An 18,151-nucleotide genomic window follows, 5' to 3' on the forward strand; every position below is an offset into this window, starting at 1 on the left:
CCCTCCCCCCATCCACTACCCCTCTGACATCGCACACAGCCATTACATTTCCACTGTCTCTATTCCTCCGCTTCTTGTAACTGTATATATATATATAAAATTATAGTTGATGGATGGACCTAGAGAACATTATGTTAAGTGAAATAAGTCAGACAGAGAAAGACAAATACCGTATGATCTCACTTATATGTGGAATCTAAATAAAAGAATAAATGAATCAACTAATCAGAAACAGTCTCAGAGACTTAGAGGAAAAACTGAGGGTTGTGAGATGAGACGGGGGAGGGGATAAGGGGGAAGGTGAGGGGATTAGAAAGCATAGTCGGTAACCAGATTGCCACGGGGATACGAAAGTCAATTTGGGGAATGTAATCAATAATGTTGTGAAGATTTTGTAGGGTATCCGATGGACACTTGTCTCGTTAGGGAGACCACCTCAGGGATGGTGTAGATGCCTGATCACTGCACTGTACACCTGAAGCTGAAGCTGAACAGTTTTTCTATTCTTTATGAGACCATGTATCTATGAGTCTTCTGAAAGGAAATACGGTAAATTTAAGCAGGAGCTCAATAAATCTTAGTTGATTTAAAAATAGTTTGCTTTAGATATTACTGAAAACATCTTCTTACCTTGAAAAATGATTGCTTTATGTCTTGACCTAATCGTTCTGACATTTTGCCCATGTTGTCTGACATTTTAGTCATTCCCTCTGCCAAACTATCAGGAAGGGATTTAACTGCATTTGAGACATTCCTCATAGAATTTCGAAGAGGATTTACAAAAGTGTCCATCTAAAGGGGAAAAGATATTATACCATGACTTTATTGTATCAGATTTGTTATTCAACTGAGAAGCCTAGGAAAATACAGTGTGACACATGAAAGATGCAATAATTTTCCAGTCTATAATAGCTTGTTGCATTTTTAAAGTATATAATTGTTGTCTTCAATGTGTCTTAAAAATGTATTTTCACACACAAATATATGACTAAGAAAATTAAGTGATAAGGTTATTGCTAGAAAATAAGTTTTGGCTGCCTTATTTTAAAAATTCTGAAAAAAATGAAGTTTCCAAAACAGAAACTGATGAAAGTGGAATTAGTCACAACATACTTCTGCCACAGTTCAAGGCAACAATGACAGAGATATTTTGAGGAGATAGTGAAAAGTAAACAAGAAGAAAAACAAACAAACAAACAAAAACCCAGACAGCTCAAATAGATAACAAGCTACAACTTTAAATTAATTTTTAAAAAATAATTTTAAAAATACATTACATGCACAGTTAGAACCTACGGAGGGAATTTGGAATCCATTATGAAGAAGAAAAAGAGAAGTTGTGAATCAAACCTGTAAACCATATTTTAATAAGGGAGAATAGAAAAACTATAAAAGAAAATATGATCAGAGATACAAAAAGGAATGATGTCCAGAGGGTTTAGAAGCATTAAAACATACGTTTGACTGTACAAATGTCAGGTAATTTCAATTAAGAAAGGGAGAGACATGTAAAGAAACCAAAGTAGCTACATATGGACCTTTCTCAGATTTATAACAAAAACAAACAAGAAAAAAGAAAAAAGGGACCCAAAACCAATCATAGGAAACTACAAAAATATTTTCCAGAAAGTGTTGAGTCTCATAAAAATTACCACAGAAACAAATTAAGTTCCATGTAAAAAGAAAACAACAACAAATAGTAAAAACTGAATTCCATTGTGTAAGGAATATAGCACAATGTTAATAGATGGTATCAAGAAGACAAAACTTTGCCACACTAGTATGCTTTCATAGTTTCCATCAAGGAAAACTTTCTGAAGAGCTAAAATAAGTATAGTAATAACAACAACAACAAAAACTGAATTACAAGATAACTATAAAAGGGTTGGGAGTTTTGGTTACTCCCTGGCTTAAGGTGAGCCAATAGTGCTATAGCGATGCTTGATAGACAGAATAAGCAACCTGTGGGGAAACATCATAGTATAATTTAGAGGCGAACCAAAGGACAGAAACAAGGATAGAGAAGGGTTTGAAAAACACTACCACTGGTGAAGAGATACAAAATAAAAAGGGCAAAAAGACGAAGCTAACTCTCACATGAGCATGTGTGCCTGTGTGTGTAAAATCGTGTGTGTGTGAGTGTGTGTGTGTGTGTAATTCTAATTCTATCAAGAGTAGTTTCTGGTTAACTAGAACAGTGTTCAAATCAATCAGAACATTATTTCCAATATTGACATCATTGCCAAGTGGATTTTTAATTGTAATAACATTATAAATAAACTAATTCATGAGAACACAAGTAGAATTCTTAAAGAGAGATAAACATAAGAATACCACATTTAAAATGCACAGCTTCAGGGAAAACTGCCTCCTCTCTAAGTTAAAACATTCACAGAAGAGGTAGAATTCAGAAGCAAAGAAGGCATGAATTTCACTTTAATCTACAACCGATATTAAAAACTATTTGAATATCCTCAAAAATATTTTAGAATTTTATATATCTTACACTTCACAGTAGAGATGTGGGTTCAACTAATATAACCTTTAGAGACGGTTAAATGAACACAACCTCATGCGCGATCTAGGTACAAGGCTAAACTATCACTGATACTCTTTTAAGAGAACCTAAGTCTATACCATGAATTAGACAATGATTTAAAATAGTTGCCTGTGCACCACCCCAGACCTACAGAATCCATTTCTTTTTATTTTTTCTTTCCCCAATTTCTGAGGGTAAAGCTTAAGCATCTATCTGTATTGGGGTTGGGACAGCGGGAGCCACTGAGGATGGAAAAACCGCCACAGGAGATTCTGACGCCTAACCCTGAAGTAGACTTTTAGAAGCATAAAAGCAGAGTCCATCACCATATGATAACATTTTTAAAAACAGGATTTGTCTTAAAACAGATGTTCAGAACAAAAACGGAAACAAATCTGCAAATTACCCAGCAGAGGAGTAAATCAAGGATCACGGCCAAAGTGTACACTTAGCCTGACTTACAAAGATGTTGTCTACTCATCCAGTCACCACCTCAGTTGAGTAATTTGTATTGATAACAACACGAATGAAGGAATTTTAATTTTAATTTAGGTCCTTAACTATAGCTTAAAATGCTTTCACACCATGATATAAAAGTTGACAGAGACATACTGTGTGCATGACAGGCTTGTCAGTTAGTTTTTCTAGGAATTGGCCCCCAGATTTTGCAAAGCTAACCAAATTGTGCGACCAAGTTAGTGTTATAAAGTATTATTTCTCAAGCTCCGAATAGCCATGGATAAATGTTTACAGATGATTTTTTGTCTAATAGCTATTTAATTTACAGTGAAATATAATTAAGGGAAAATATTATAATTCAACCAAAAAGGAAATGTAGCTGAAAACCCCTAATTTTTGATGCATAAAAATTATTCTGACAATCTAAAAGCTGTCAAGATGACCCTGGTAATTACTAAGGTGATTTATGAAAAATGTATGTTATGCATTTCCAGAAATCATTCAGAAGGATCTTTAGACTCCAGCAGTAATTTTTTAAAAAAAGGGATATGTAACTGTTTGGAGATATATATATATATATATATATATATATATATATATATATATATATATATCTATATCTATATGCTACTGCTGGTTAGTAAAAAGAAATTGTGCACATTTAATACAATGCTTCTTTTATCTCAAAATGCTGTTATCAACTATTAGCTTATCTTAAAATTGATGCAATTTTAAGACGGAAATGAGGTAAACATGAAAAAGAGAATACTGGAATGCATCTCTATTGACAATAAAACCATTGAGAGTTGGAATTTAAACTCAATTACTTCAATCATGAAATACATAGATAAGACTACATTTTTTCCCTACCATAAGGTATAAAAGCTGGAACTTGTTATTAAAACATTTCACTTGGAAATGTTAACATCCACTTGAATGTTAAAACTGACCTCCTAATCACATGAAATTCTTAAGCTTAGAGTTACTAATTCTTACTCATTTTGTACCAATTCCTTAATTAAAAAAAAAAAAAAAGGTCATCTTTTTTTTTGGGGTGTGAGGGAGAAGTGGTAGGGGAGTCTTTTTCCTTTTAAATTTTCATTTGGAAATAATTTCAGGCTTTTAAGAAGTTGCAAAAATAATACGCAGTGTTCCTACATACCCTTCACCCCGCTTCCCCTACTCTTACAGCTCCTGCTACGATTGCTGCTACTACTGAGATCCAACATTTAGTCAGAGGTTATGAGCCTCTGTATACTGCAATACACAGATGCTCTAAAATGAGGAATGACATCTTCACTTCTTGAGAAAACTAAAGGACCAAACAGATTAAGTAACATGGTACAGGTCACAGCTAGTAAATGGCAGAGCAGGGGTCTGATCCCAAAGTTTGTGCCCTCACCCACCAAGCTATCTTGCTCAATTTGAGAACTTCATCATTTATTGTCTTAACCTAGTATCTTATTTCAAGTATAGGTCTTGTACCTCAAAATGAAGTTTAAATAATAAAGATTTCACTAAAGAGACATAAAAATCATACCCTATTTAACACTTTTCTTATCTTACTTCAAGTAGAAGACATTTCCTCCCAATAAGAAAGAGTTCCTTCTGAAGCTAATGAAAAGCTGGTGACCTGTCTTAGGCAAACCTTCCTTAACGCATCATTTCAAAAGTTTTTTCCCTTTTGTTGAAGTTACTGCTGGATTTTAATCTCCATGTAAAAACAGGAGTTTATACTTATTAGACACAACTATCAATAACAGTAGGCTTAATAAAGCACAGAAAGAAGAAAAACATGCCAAGGAGCATTTAATAAACTTTTCTAGTCTCAAAACATACATACAAATATAAATTTATTTTCTTTTTTCAAGATCAAAGTATGAAAATAGATCTGTAAAGAAAACCAATGCAATGGTCTGCTTACCTTGCGAGCAAAATCCCCTTTCCCTTTATTGTAGGCTTTGTTCTCAAGGAAATCATATACATAGTGAGCCAAAGCTGGGGATGCTTTCATCATTTCAGGAGTTAATAGCAACTAACAGGGGAAAAAAAAAGGTATCTCACATTGATAGGGTACTAGAAATTAGCTACTTTTTATAATTTCATCTGGCAGAAATTTAAGAATGTAAAGAATTTTAATTTTATATTTAAAAACCACTTAATACAGTTAAAGCCATCAATAATTCTATGACCATCAACAGTTTGGTAGATATTCTTCCATCTGCTATTTTGACTTTCAGCACATCTAAGATGAACATTGTCCAAATATATTTAAATACTATTCCATTTTCAGGTTTTATAGCTAATACTAAGATCCACATTAGTAAACTGTTATGTTATTCATATTCCATTTTTTAAATTTAACATTAACAGAAAGTATATAAAATAATCCAGACAAAAACTTTTAAGTGTTATAAAACAAAATATTGCTTTCACAACGGTTACTAATATAACCTAACATTCTAGCTTTGACATACTGAGATCATTAGCTAAGAAGTATACAGGATAACCACATTTAAAAGATACATTTATAGCATCTGATTTGGGAAACGGTGGTGATTTCCTAAATCTTGTAAATAACTGATACATGTTTTAATGCAATTGAAGTTATACATTTAAAATAAAAATCAAAACATTTGACAAGAGTCAATTAATGGTATCAGACATTCAAATTTAAGCCAGAAGACAAAGGTGAATGACAGCAGAAATTTATGTTTTTGTTATCCTTTCAGTAAATAACAACGTATTAAAATTACAATTATAAATAATGCCATGGAAATTGCAATTATGGCTATAAACAAACCCAATCAAACATATAAATGTTTACGAGAGAGAGAAACCTTCCAAACAAAATATCCAGTATAGTATTAGCTAAGTTGTACTACATATAAATACTAAGGCAAGTTCAGCAAACTTTCTCTGTAAAGGTCCAGATAGTAAACATTTTAGGTTTTGTTGTCCACAGAGTTTCTGCTGAAACTACTCAACTCTACTGTAGTCCTGCAAATGCAGTCAGAGACAACTGTAAACTAAATAGGTGACTATGCTCCACTAAAACTCTTAATAAATCACGTGGTGGGCTAGATTTGGTTTGCAGGCCGTAACTGGCTGACCCCTGTTCTAGAGAATGAAGTGGGGAGTTAAATAATGAAACACTATATATGTACCTGGGTTAAAGCCTTGTCTAATAGATGGAAAACATTATAAATCATTCATCAGTATTTAAAAAACTATAATAATAATTTTATTATATCTGGCATCAGGGTACCCAGGTCTAAAACAAAGTTATTTCTAGGAGTCCTAACACCTTATGCAGTAAGTAACTTGTGGGATATGTTTTGTTATGCCACAAGAGAAAGCTACATGCCTAAGATGCTACACATCAGAAGTAGTCCCTCAGATCTCTTTCTTTCTTGAATTATCCCGTAATTTTAGAAGCATTAGACTCATTCTGGACCATGGGAAGCAGCTACACACAATTATCTGAGAAGTAAGATCAGCTAGCTGTAGATATACCATGAAGAACTACTACTATCTACTCAGTCTAGTCTACTATGAAATACCTAGCCTTTATAGTGATGTAGAAGGCACATTTGTGCCTGCCTGTGTGTGTGTGTATTCATCTAAAACCTGAACCAAAATCCCTAGTACTGAGTCTCAAGAACGCTTCTTAGTTAATAAATAAACAGAAAAATAGTATTTACAAATTACTGAGCAGATTGCATGTCACATCTGACATGCTTCTCAAAAGTGACTGTTATCCCACTATTATAGAAAAAAAAATTCTTTAATAAAGAAATCTACTACATTTGTGTGCTATATTAAAATGAAAATCTATAGGTAATAACAAACATGAACTTACCTGCAAATATGCATTTAGATCCTTTTTTCTCTTTTCTAAAAAATCTCTATCCATATTATTAAAAGTCTTTTTACCAGGAAGCTTCAATATACTTGACAGATTTTCAAACTAGAAGACAAAATACATTCAATAATCTTAACTTTTTACAAAAAAGAGAAAGGTATTTTGCAAGTGGCAATTTCTCTATGTATCAAAGAAACGTTGAACAGATCATTTTGCAATATGTTGTATTAATCAAAAATCAGAAAAATGAAAAAATACTGTCCAAATATGTCCAAACCACAGTTCTAATGTTCCTTACTATAAGGTATTTTCAATTAAGAATGACTAACAGGGATAACTGATGAAGATGGGTGATGATCACATGCGGTTTCATTTCAATACTTTCTCTAATTGTAAGACTGTTCAAATTTAGTAATAAAAGGTTTTTGAAAATATTTTCTTGAACTACCCCTGTGACTTGAGAATAAAGTATTAGCAAATAAATTTTTAATGATCAAAGTTATGAATTCCTGGCTTGTTAAAAAATTTCATAACGAAATATTTTCATATTGATGACTTCAAACCAATTAATCATTGTAAAACTATTAAAGGAAAAAAGAAAATTTAAAAATATAGCTTAGAGCTATATTACAACTCTGTACATATACAACTATAGTACAAACACTGATATTTCTTCCCCATCCATCACATAAAAAATAAACTCTAAGATTACTAAGAAAAACAATTAAGAGCCATCAGCTTATAGCGTATCTTTGTAAAGCCAAAAGCACAAAGTTAATATACATACTCTAAGTCTAGCACTTATAGACTTAACATTTGGGAACACCTTCAAGGTCCTGATGTGGAGTAACCTGCGGTGACTTACCAAAGCACAGATTTGAACCACGCTAGCTGCTAACAGTTTAAGCATAAAGTCATTTAACTGGTGACCGCGCCTGGCCAGCAGCCTTGTATCTAAAACTTCAAGCTGCCTCACTGCTTTTCCCATGTGATACACATTCTGAAATGAAACACACTTTCTAAAAATGTTCTTTGTTTAAAAACTCATTCATTCCAGCTGCAGAAATTAAAGAGAAGAGGAAATAAAAAGGTGTAGGATCATTTTCATCCCCAAACTGGAAATCTGATAAATTATTAATGGAATGACAAATCAGATGGTTGCTTGCAGCTATAATGTGAACAAGTTCATTGTATGCTCCGTGTGAAAGGTAAAGGCAGCTTTTTTGTCCCAGCCAAGGCAAGAAAAACAAAAAAAGGGGAGAGGCAATTTACAGGGAAAATGTGATGCTGTCGTGATATTCACCAACTTGGTGATTCACAAAAGTATTAGAATGGGTCCTCTTTGATACCTGATTTTCTGAATTATTTTTTTTTTAATCATATCTTATGGAAGTAAATTTACTTTTTCAAGGTACCCTAAAAGATATTTAATTTCCTAGAACATTACTTATCCATGTTCTCTTACACTACAGATTCAGTTTATGAACTGACTCGTAGTACCCCAAAATGAAGCTCTAACCTCCAGCACTGCAGAACGTGACAATATGTGAAGAAAGAGCCTCTAGAGAGGTGATTCAATTAAAAAAAACCTTGAGGTGGGGCACTACCAAATTAAATGTTAAATTTAATTTAGGTTCTGGCTAGTGTGCTCATGAAGAGGAAATATGGACACACAAAGAGACACCAGGGATGAGAGCACACACACAGAAAGGTCATGTGAGGTCACAGTTAGCAGAGCAGTCAACTGCGCCAGAAAGAGATGCCTCAGGGGAAACCAAACTCGCCAACACCTCGATCTTGGACTTCTAGCTTCCAGAGCTATGGGAAAACAGATTTCTGGTGTTTAAGCCACCCAGTCTGTAGTCTTTTGTTACGGCAGCCCTAGCGAACTGATACACCAAGGGAATATAAAAGTATCCAGTAAAACAATTTATTTCAGTAACTTTAAAATATTAAACCTTATTAATAAAAAAAAAGTTACAATAAGTTATTTTCTTAAAGTGTAAACTACCAAATTCTTTTTTAAATTATCTGTCTGGAACAGAAGCATATATGACCAATAGTTTTTTTCAAATATTATTATTATAAAAGGAAAAAATGGGAAAATTTTATCCTCTATATTAACTCACACAAGCTTAGTTTATAAAATACTATTTTAAGTATTAGGTAGCCCATTCCTGAAAAGTAATATAATTCCCTCTGCCAAAACTTCATAAAAATATTTTTTAAAGGCATGTAAAATAAATTAGAAATTTACCTAAAGAACTCACAAAAATTAAAAGAGCGTATTGCAATGTTCACAAAGATCTCAAATACTATGTGTAAATCAGATATTCCAAAATCAAAGATTTTATCTTTCCACACTGAATATGCCAGGTTAAGATTCCTAATACATTACTAGAAAATTTAAAGAGCACTTTTGACATTTTATATTAGGATTCAAAGTGTGTTTATATCTAGGTACATAAACAGTTTTATTCAGTTACCCTAACACATACTTAATATCTTTTAAATCACTAGTATTTCATCTATACTTATATACAGTTCACCCAATAAAACAAAACTGCAATGGCTGATGGAATGTAAACTCCTAGAGGCAAGAATGGTCTGTCTTGTTCACTATTATATTCCCAGCACTGAGAACTATGCCAGGCACAGGTGATAAGTTCAATAAATATTTGTTATATAAATGAATGGGTAGTTCAAGCCATTTCTAAAACAATATGACATTTAACATTTTAATTATTTTCTTTTAATTTTATAAATCTTTATCCATAAAACATCAAATTAGACTACTGAAAAATCTTTAAAGAAAATAGATGATAGTTCATATATTTAGACTGGAAAAAGTTTACATCACAAAGTTAAATTAAGAAAATGAAGCCTGCTTTAAAATAAAGTTAATACTTGAAGAGCTCTATGGAGTTAAAATTTGTGTCAATGGGTTGTACTGTTACCAACTGGTGAATTACAAGTCATTACATTTTTCTTCTGCTATTTTATGGGGGATCTGAGTTTAAAAAAATACAGATAAGGCAGAGCTAAAAGGGAAACAGCTTGAGTCTTATTTACAAATGCTTAGTATTTTGCTTAAACCTACATTTTCACGCACAAGCTTAGATTTTAATTTTGTAAGCTCTGTGAGCAATCGGAATGTTTAAGTAATCACACACGACTGTGACTTTATAGGAAACACTAAGCCAAAACATCCACTTCACCTGCATTGAGCCCTTTCAAAAATGAACAGTGCTTTATCAATTTCATTAATTTCTGGTGCTGTATTGAAAAGGAAATCTCTGTACAAACTGGTTTATTAATAAAGTTTTTTAAAAGTATGTTCTTCACTTGTACCTGTCAATATAATATTTACAGTGCTAGCCTAGAACATTTAAATTAAGCAACAATCATTCTTCTTAATAGTAGAAAGAAAATTAGAGATATTCACACAAAGAAAATTTCATATTATAGCAAATTCCCATTAATTTGAAAGTAAATAAAATTACTCTTAGCAATTCAAATTATCTTAAAATTTGTTATGTTTGGGTAAAGTGAGGATGAGAAGAAATATATAAGCTATTGGATTTTAAAATAATATCAAACAGATAACATTTGAAAAACTAAAGCAATTATTTCTTCCACGTTGGGCAGAAAATTCTTTCACCTCTGCAAACAAATCAAGCGAAGCATAAAGATGTATTCAATCAAAACAGAAGAACAAACATGTCCAGTTTTAATTTCCTTCTGAATATAACTCAAAATAGTCCTTTTAATATGGGTCTGTGGAGTCAACACTAACCTTCTGTTTTTAATAATTTTCGAGCTGTTAATAGTTTATCTCACTCATTCATAAAATATTTTAATGAGATTATCACAGTGCTGACCAGAAAAATATATTTTCTGAGTACTAAACTTGTACAATGTCATTTCAAAGCTTTAGTCCACTCAATCAAATGTCACCACTATTACAATTTTTATTGGTTTAATACCAGTTGTATATTTAAAAACTTTGAATGAAATCAAAGTCTCTCAGGAGTTATAAATTTCATAGATCACCTACTTCAATTCATCTGGTGATAGTTTATTTTTTTCTAAGTTAAGGACAGAAAATATATCTAATAAAAAATAGAAGAGAGAAATAATTTGCTTATATTTATTATCTTTAAGAGTCTTTATACTTCTGTAAAACAAGAAGGTTTTTAGTAAGAATTAACAACATTATATGGCTAATGTTTAATTTAGGTTGTGGTTCTTAATATACAATATCAAAGATTTAACGGTTACACTAGTGGATAAGGATGCCATTTAAAATGACTATAGTTCTGAATTACGCTGCCAAAAACAAAACTACAAAATGTCCTACAGTGATCCTCATCCCCACTTTAAAACCAAACGCAAATACCTCTGCAAAGAATAAAACACACACACACACATACATACACACCCATCCAGAGAGAGAGAGAGAGAGAGAAAGAGAGAGAAAGAGAGAGAGAGAGAGAGCTTTTAAAATGAGACACAGACACTCATTCTAATTTTCCAAGATATACCATTGATATTTTGTGTAGTCCACAATGATTAAAACTAGTTAAAGTTTACTGGTTAAATGTTCAAAATCAGCGTAACATTTATGTTACTTATACAAATATTCTTACCTTATTTTCTTTCATTAGCTTTGATCAATACCTTAGCATGCTCAGAAATACTCAAAATGAAATACTGAATCAGGAAACAATTTTAAAGTACACAAACGTTACAAACCTAATTACCTGTTCAGTGATTCTCATGTGGAAGTCATGGAAGTCACTGTAACGACGATAGGTTTTCCACATCTCCTCACTATTTAGATTGCGCCGGTGTACAGTGATGGCATACAATGCATATGTCTTGCCATGATCATTACAAACGCCTGCCACAGCATATGGGTCATAGTCAGCATATACTAATCATTTAAAACAAAATGAAGAGGAACAAAAGACACAAAAAGGAGGAAGATGAAGAACAAAAACAAAAAGGACAATATGAAATGAAGAAGAATTTGAAATGACAGACTGAGACAAAAGGATGTCACCAAAGGATAGATTCCTGTCCTCTATAGTGGCATCCATAGGTGTTACATATGATGGCTACGTTGCAAAATAACCTATGGTGTTATGATGACCCCACCTACTACACGGTGATGGCTACTTTGGACTGCTTTCCCGGAGCTTATACCTCTTACTGGTTATGTTACCACTGTACCATCTCACAGTATAGCATCAGAGTCTTTAATTTAACAGAGGAAATATAACAGAAACAAAATAATAACCTTTTGTACTAGTCTTCACTATTTAGTTGTATTTCAATTAAAATCTCTTCAAATAAACAGAATGAAAAAGCCACAGGATAAGGTTTATCTGCTCTTTTGGTCAAGTCTTTCTCACTTATAATATTCAACAATTAACAAGTGTAGTTTATTCTGGAGATTTTTAAAAAAAGGCATTTTCCTACTAATTTGCCATAAACCATCCAAGTCTGGTGGTCTAAAATCAAAACCTGTCCACATTTTGTACTAGTCTTAAGAGGTACCCTTTGAAGCATTTTCTTTCTTTCCTATTTTCCATTTTCTTACCTTTCTGTATTCTATTCTATTCTAGATCATTTCTTCAGGTCTCTAAAAGTTTATTGACTCCACTCATCTGTATTTGGCCTATTTTTAAATCCATCCACTGACCTTAATTTCAATCACTATGTTTCTTGATTTCTATAATTTTACTTGGTTCTTTTTACATAGTGCTGCATTCTTATCTCTATGAATATTCTACACATACTCTCAAGGCTAGGAGATTCTTGGAATGCAATCAGTTGAGGACGGCTGAATCTAGACATACCCATGTTGGGATACAAGACAGGCTTTCAATTTCCTGAGGGTGATAGATACCATTTCCAACCATGATGTTCACATTCTCTGTTCTTTTCCCTGACAGTAGGCTAAATTTTTCTAGTTCCTCTTTTCACATCAACTTCCCACGGCCTTAGCCCATCCTGACTCTTCTAAACTTGAGGACATAAAAAATGCTATCAAAATAAAGACAGCAGCCTTTATGTTCATATGAGCTCCTTGGCTTCCATAGTGCCTCATTTACCTGAATTTGTTTTTCCTTGTGGTCTGCGATGGTCTGTAGATTTCCCTTGTTAGCTATTTTTATTTTATTGTTTTCAGCCTTTCTATGTGTGAGAGGTAGTATTTCCCCTAAGAGTTCAAACTACCATAATGACCAAAACTGCTTTTCTAATAAGAGATTACACTGATTCATATTGTGAATTAATAAGTGTCCAATTTTGGCGCTGACTAAATATTTTTTATTTCGTATATAACTAGGCAAAGAATGGTCTGTGTAGTTTCTTAGTAAATTATTTTAAACACATGAAAGCTAGAAATCTACATTGGCAAACGCAGTTGGACAGAAACCTCTCTCAGGCTTTTATCAAAATTTTTCTCTAAGATTTGCACTTTCTACTCAAAATTGCCTTCATTCTTTTTCCATCTAATATCAGTGTTCCCAATTTGACAAAATATAAAACTGGGGATCGACTGGCCATGTTCCTGTCAGGGGCTTTAACTAAAGGTCACATTGTTTTTCACTGTTTACCTCTTCTAATCATCCTTCAGACCTACGCAGAACAAACGTCATGTTAGAGAACCACCACCACCCAACAAAGTTAACATGGCAACAAGGGAATGGCCTTATCTGTTGTGTTCAAGATAAGTTTGGTAGCGAACCATTAGGTAGGAAACCATAACCAATTAGGAATTAACAAGAACAAAGAAAATAGAAAGGAACAGAAAAGGAAAGAAAAGAAGAATGTAAGAAAGCATTCTAAAACAGAATAATCAGATTCATCAAAAACTGCTAGGCAGGGGAGCTCACGACCAGGGTGCATGCACAATAGGAAGAATAAGGAGGTTATTATAAAAGAAGCACCGAAGACAGAAGGTAATTAATTTTAAAAGAACATAAATGTGGCTACATATATACTGATTTTGAGATGATGGTGAGATATTATAGTGGAAATAGTAGGTTTTGTTTTCATTAGGACGTTACTCACAGCAGGTGACATGCATACTATTTGTTACTAATCCATAATCGGATAAGAAACAAGAACCAGAAGGATAAAAATCAATCTCGTCACTAACTACAATGCTTAATTCAGCCAATATTTTCTAAAGCAAGATTTCTCAATGAAGGAAGCAGTAAGGACTAGTCAGTCCATGGACCAATCTTTCAGTAACACTGCACTAAACTCTCAGTTCTATTTCCTGTAATAAAGATGTTCAGAATATGGGACCTAGACTCAAAGAGATTCTGGAGGCCAATTGGTAAATAAATATTTATAGAACAAGCACTAATATATAACGCCTACCATCTAATTATTAATGTAATGAGTTAATTAGTCCTATAACAACCTTATGAGGTAAGTATTATTTATTATTATATTATTATTATCATCCCATTTTATGGATGAGGAAATTGACGTACAAAGAAGTTAAGGAACATGTCCACGTTCACCCAAGTATTAAGTGGCAGAGCTGGGGTTTGACCGAACAATCTGGACAGAAAGTTGTGCTCTTAATCACTCTATTATGCTGCTTCTTTAGTATTTATACTTAAGCCTGACTGACAGGAATAACAACTTATTAAAAATGCTTAGCATAGTGCTTCCATACATTTTAAGAATACTTGTTAAATAAATGGACAAGGTAGCCAGAAAAATCAGAATCCTAAGAGAAGAGAAAGATCCATATAAGAAATATGGACATGAGTGCCTTCCTCTAGACATAAAGTTTAAGGTCTTCAAGAAAGATGTAAAAGGATAAATACTAAACGTTTGCGTTTCAAAAAAAGCGTTCACATTTGGAAGACAAGCCAATAAAGAAAACAGAGGTTTATAAAAGAATTTAAAACTTTAAGGAAGGAAAAAGTGTGACAACTGTATCAAAAGCTAGAAAGAAAAGCAACAAGACCTCTAGTTTTATTGACAAGGAAGGGTGTTATGTACCGATCTTTAAGAGCAGAGTAATGTGTGTACCAACTATTTGTAAAAGATAAAGAAATTACTGAAACAGCAATTACAGATTAATTTATCCCAGAAATTTAGCAAAGAACAGAATGCAAAATGAGACTCCAGTTCCAGTGAGAAACAAAAGAAAAAAGAAAATTAAAAAAAAAAATGGATGCAAATTATCTTTTAAACTACACTTACACTATAATTTCATTTCAGTATCTAAAATGTAAGCATGAGATTGAACTGAGGTATATATCTCATATATTTATACTTCAACATGCAATCTGACAAAATACTCCTATATTCTAGGACTAGTGAGAGGCCAGATAAGAACACCATCATTATCTACTACTTACTAACCTTATCTAATAACCGAATGGCAATGATGAAAATTGATTTTTTTCCCTCAGTTCACTAACCATTTTGCACATATGCTGATTGAGACACAAAATCTTAGAGGTTTCTCACCTCATCCAAGCATGTCTAGAACTTCTACAAACTCCAATACCTAAAAGCTTCAATTACCCAGTTGTCTAATCTGACTCTGCATGCATGTAAACAAATATTGAACTAAAATCGGCCCCAAAACAATTTAGTAACAATTATGCGGACACTGATCAGCTAGACGCAAACAAAGAGGAAAAGATTGCTTTCAGAGTTTATTAGCAATGACAAAATGTTTAGAATTTGAGCTTTTTAAAATGTTAGCACTGACAACCTTAGAGAAAAGGAAATACCCACATACACAAGGAAATCAACGTCATAGAATTTAATGAAGAACATGCTGCCAAAAAGAAAAAAATAACTTAAAAATATGATTACAGAACAGAAGAATGGTTTGTAGAAATAAATGTAGAAAATAATGTAAGAGTAACAATAATCAATAGTTTTTAAGTAATAAATATAGATATATTAAAGTCTCTTACCAGTGTCTGAAATGTAAGCATGAAGTTGTACTAAGTCATCAGAAGATACATTTGAAAGGTCATCCAAAGACTGGGGGGAAAAAAAAAAAATCAAGAAAGAAGGTATTTTAATTTTACAGGGAAAAAGGTGTTCAAGAATTCTACATCATATATGCATCACTCATCTTTGCCCCATGTAAGTTTTATATTATTAGTATCCTCATCCCTCAACAATAATTCTATTTATACCGCAGGAGAGAGCGAAGAGCCAAGATTAGGAAAGTATAAAACAAAGTAAATTAGAAATCAACTTAATAAATCAAATTATTTCTTCCTTTATTGCTTGTCCATATACTATGATTTGCTACTACTTCTTGGTTACATTTAATATATGGCAAGAAAAAATGTGGATAAAAATAAATGGACACATTCTGAAGTTAATATTTCAATTTTTTTAAATATTGAAAAATAATAGAGCCCACTCTGTATTATTTAACACTTTCGTTAATTTGGAAATAATTTTAATCTGTAAAATGAGAATAATTGCACCTATGTCATAGGGTTATGTGAGGTTTAAACGAGAAGACATTAAAACATTTAGAAGACTGCCTAATACAAAAAAACTGTTAGCTATTATTATGATTACTTATTCAACAAAGCGAATCCATAGCCTAAGGTAGATTTTAAATAATTAATTTTTAAAAATAATTTCACAAACAAAGATTACTGACTGACCCAGAATGCATCTTTTATAACTATAGTCTTTGGGTCTAAATTTTTAAAAATTTGCCACATATACATACACCCACATACACAGAGAAAAGAACATAATCATATAATGCAGACAGACTATAAAAGAGTTAATATAGCCGCCTTGAAGCTGCTTTCCTTAGAAAGAACTGCTTGCAAGGCTGGCCATTGAATGGCGTTTGGGAATTTAGATTTAGGGAAGGTTCCCACGATTCCCTAATTGCTAAGAGTGGCTCACAGGACCTGTTTGTACAATGTACGAAGTCAGACAATTATGTTCGCGAACTTGCTGCAACGATGTTGCTAACCTTTTTTTGATATCAGAGGGATTATTCATTATGAATTTATACTAACTGGACAAGCAGTTAACCAAGTTTACTATTTGGAAGTGCTGAAAAGGCTGCATGAAAAAGTTAGACGGCCTGAACTTTTCACCAACAATTCATGGTTCTTGTATCATGACAATGTACTAGCTCACAGAACACTGCCTCTGAGGGAATTTTTAGCCAGTAAACAAATAACTGTATTGGAACACTCTCCCTGCTCACCTGATCTGGCCCCCAATAACTTCTTTCTTTACCCAAAGATAAAGGAAATATTGAAAGGAAGGCATTTTGATGCCATTCAGGACATCAAGTGTACTAGGATGACAACTCTAATGGCCATTCCAGAAAATGAGTTCCAAAATTGCTTTGAAGGGTGGGCTAGGCTCTGGCATCAGTGCATAGCTTCCCAAGGGGAGTACTTGGAAGGTGACTGTACTGATATTCAGCCATGAGGTATGCAGCACTTTTTCTAGGACGAGTTCACGAACTTAACTGTCCGACCTCGTAGTTTATGCTGAACACCTGCTTTCTTCCCAGGAATCTGAAATTTTGGTACATACTAGGCATGTGACATGCCTCCAATAAAAACCTTGGCACTTCGTCTCAGTTGAGCTTCCTAGTGGTAATATCTCACATGCGTTGTCATAGTCATTGCTGGGGGAATTAAGTTTGTCCTATGTGACTTCTATGGGAGAGGAAATTGCGCCAGACTTCCTCTGGACATTACTCGTGCATCTTTTCCCTTTGCTGATTTTGCTTTATATCCTTTTGCTGTCATAATTCCTAGTCACGAGGATGAGTAGGCCTGTGATTCCTCGTGGTAAATCACTGAACTTAGGAAGGGTATTGCGGAACTCAGACAAACAGGCGTGATTCAGACATATTTCACACTTTAAAAACCATAGGATCTGAATGAAGTTTGGAGTCCTAATGTGATATTACCAATCATTACTAGAAAAGTCATCTAAGTGACTTTAATACAGCCAGTTATGACATAAAGGCATTTAAGTTAAGGCAACTGTATTCTAAGAAGAAAGCCAAAAGCATATATGCTAAAGACTGATAATTAAGAAAGCAAAATGTGAAAATTCCATACAGATATCCACAGTACTTCCCTGGTCAAGTCAAGTGGGAAATCTTTAAATTAGGTCTAGTCCAGGCGTCATCGCTGATACCATAAGGGACTTTAGCCATATCACCTAGTCTTTCTTGCATCTCAGTTTTCCCAATGGTATAACGGTATTAACACCTGCTCTATATGACTCTG

General features: G+C 33.2%; 1 protein-coding gene across 5 annotated transcripts in view; it reads right to left on the bottom strand.

Annotated features, from left to right (window-relative positions):
• Positions 1–18,151, bottom strand: part of SNX13 (sorting nexin 13) — a 117,373-nt gene that overhangs the window by 12,405 nt on the left and 86,817 nt on the right. For 2 of the 5 annotated variants that reach the window (XM_074340808.1, XM_019727210.2), the window contains 5 exons: positions 15,830–15,899; positions 11,627–11,766; positions 6,861–6,968; positions 4,923–5,033; positions 631–792 (listed from right to left, as the gene is read on the bottom strand). In XM_074340808.1, the coding sequence (XP_074196909.1) occupies positions 631–792; positions 4,923–5,033; positions 6,861–6,968; positions 11,627–11,766; positions 15,830–15,899 (591 nt within the window). Of the gene's footprint in view, positions 1–630; positions 793–4,922; positions 5,034–6,860; positions 6,969–11,626; positions 11,800–15,829; positions 15,900–18,151 lie in introns of all 5 variants that reach the window. The other 3 variants (XM_019727220.2, XM_019727202.2, XM_074340809.1) reach the window with 2 other exon arrangements.

Source organism: Rhinolophus sinicus, linkage group LG09 (assembly GCF_036562045.2).
Source record: "Rhinolophus sinicus isolate RSC01 linkage group LG09, ASM3656204v1, whole genome shotgun sequence".
NCBI classification, from domain to species: Eukaryota; Metazoa; Chordata; class Mammalia; order Chiroptera; family Rhinolophidae; genus Rhinolophus; species Rhinolophus sinicus.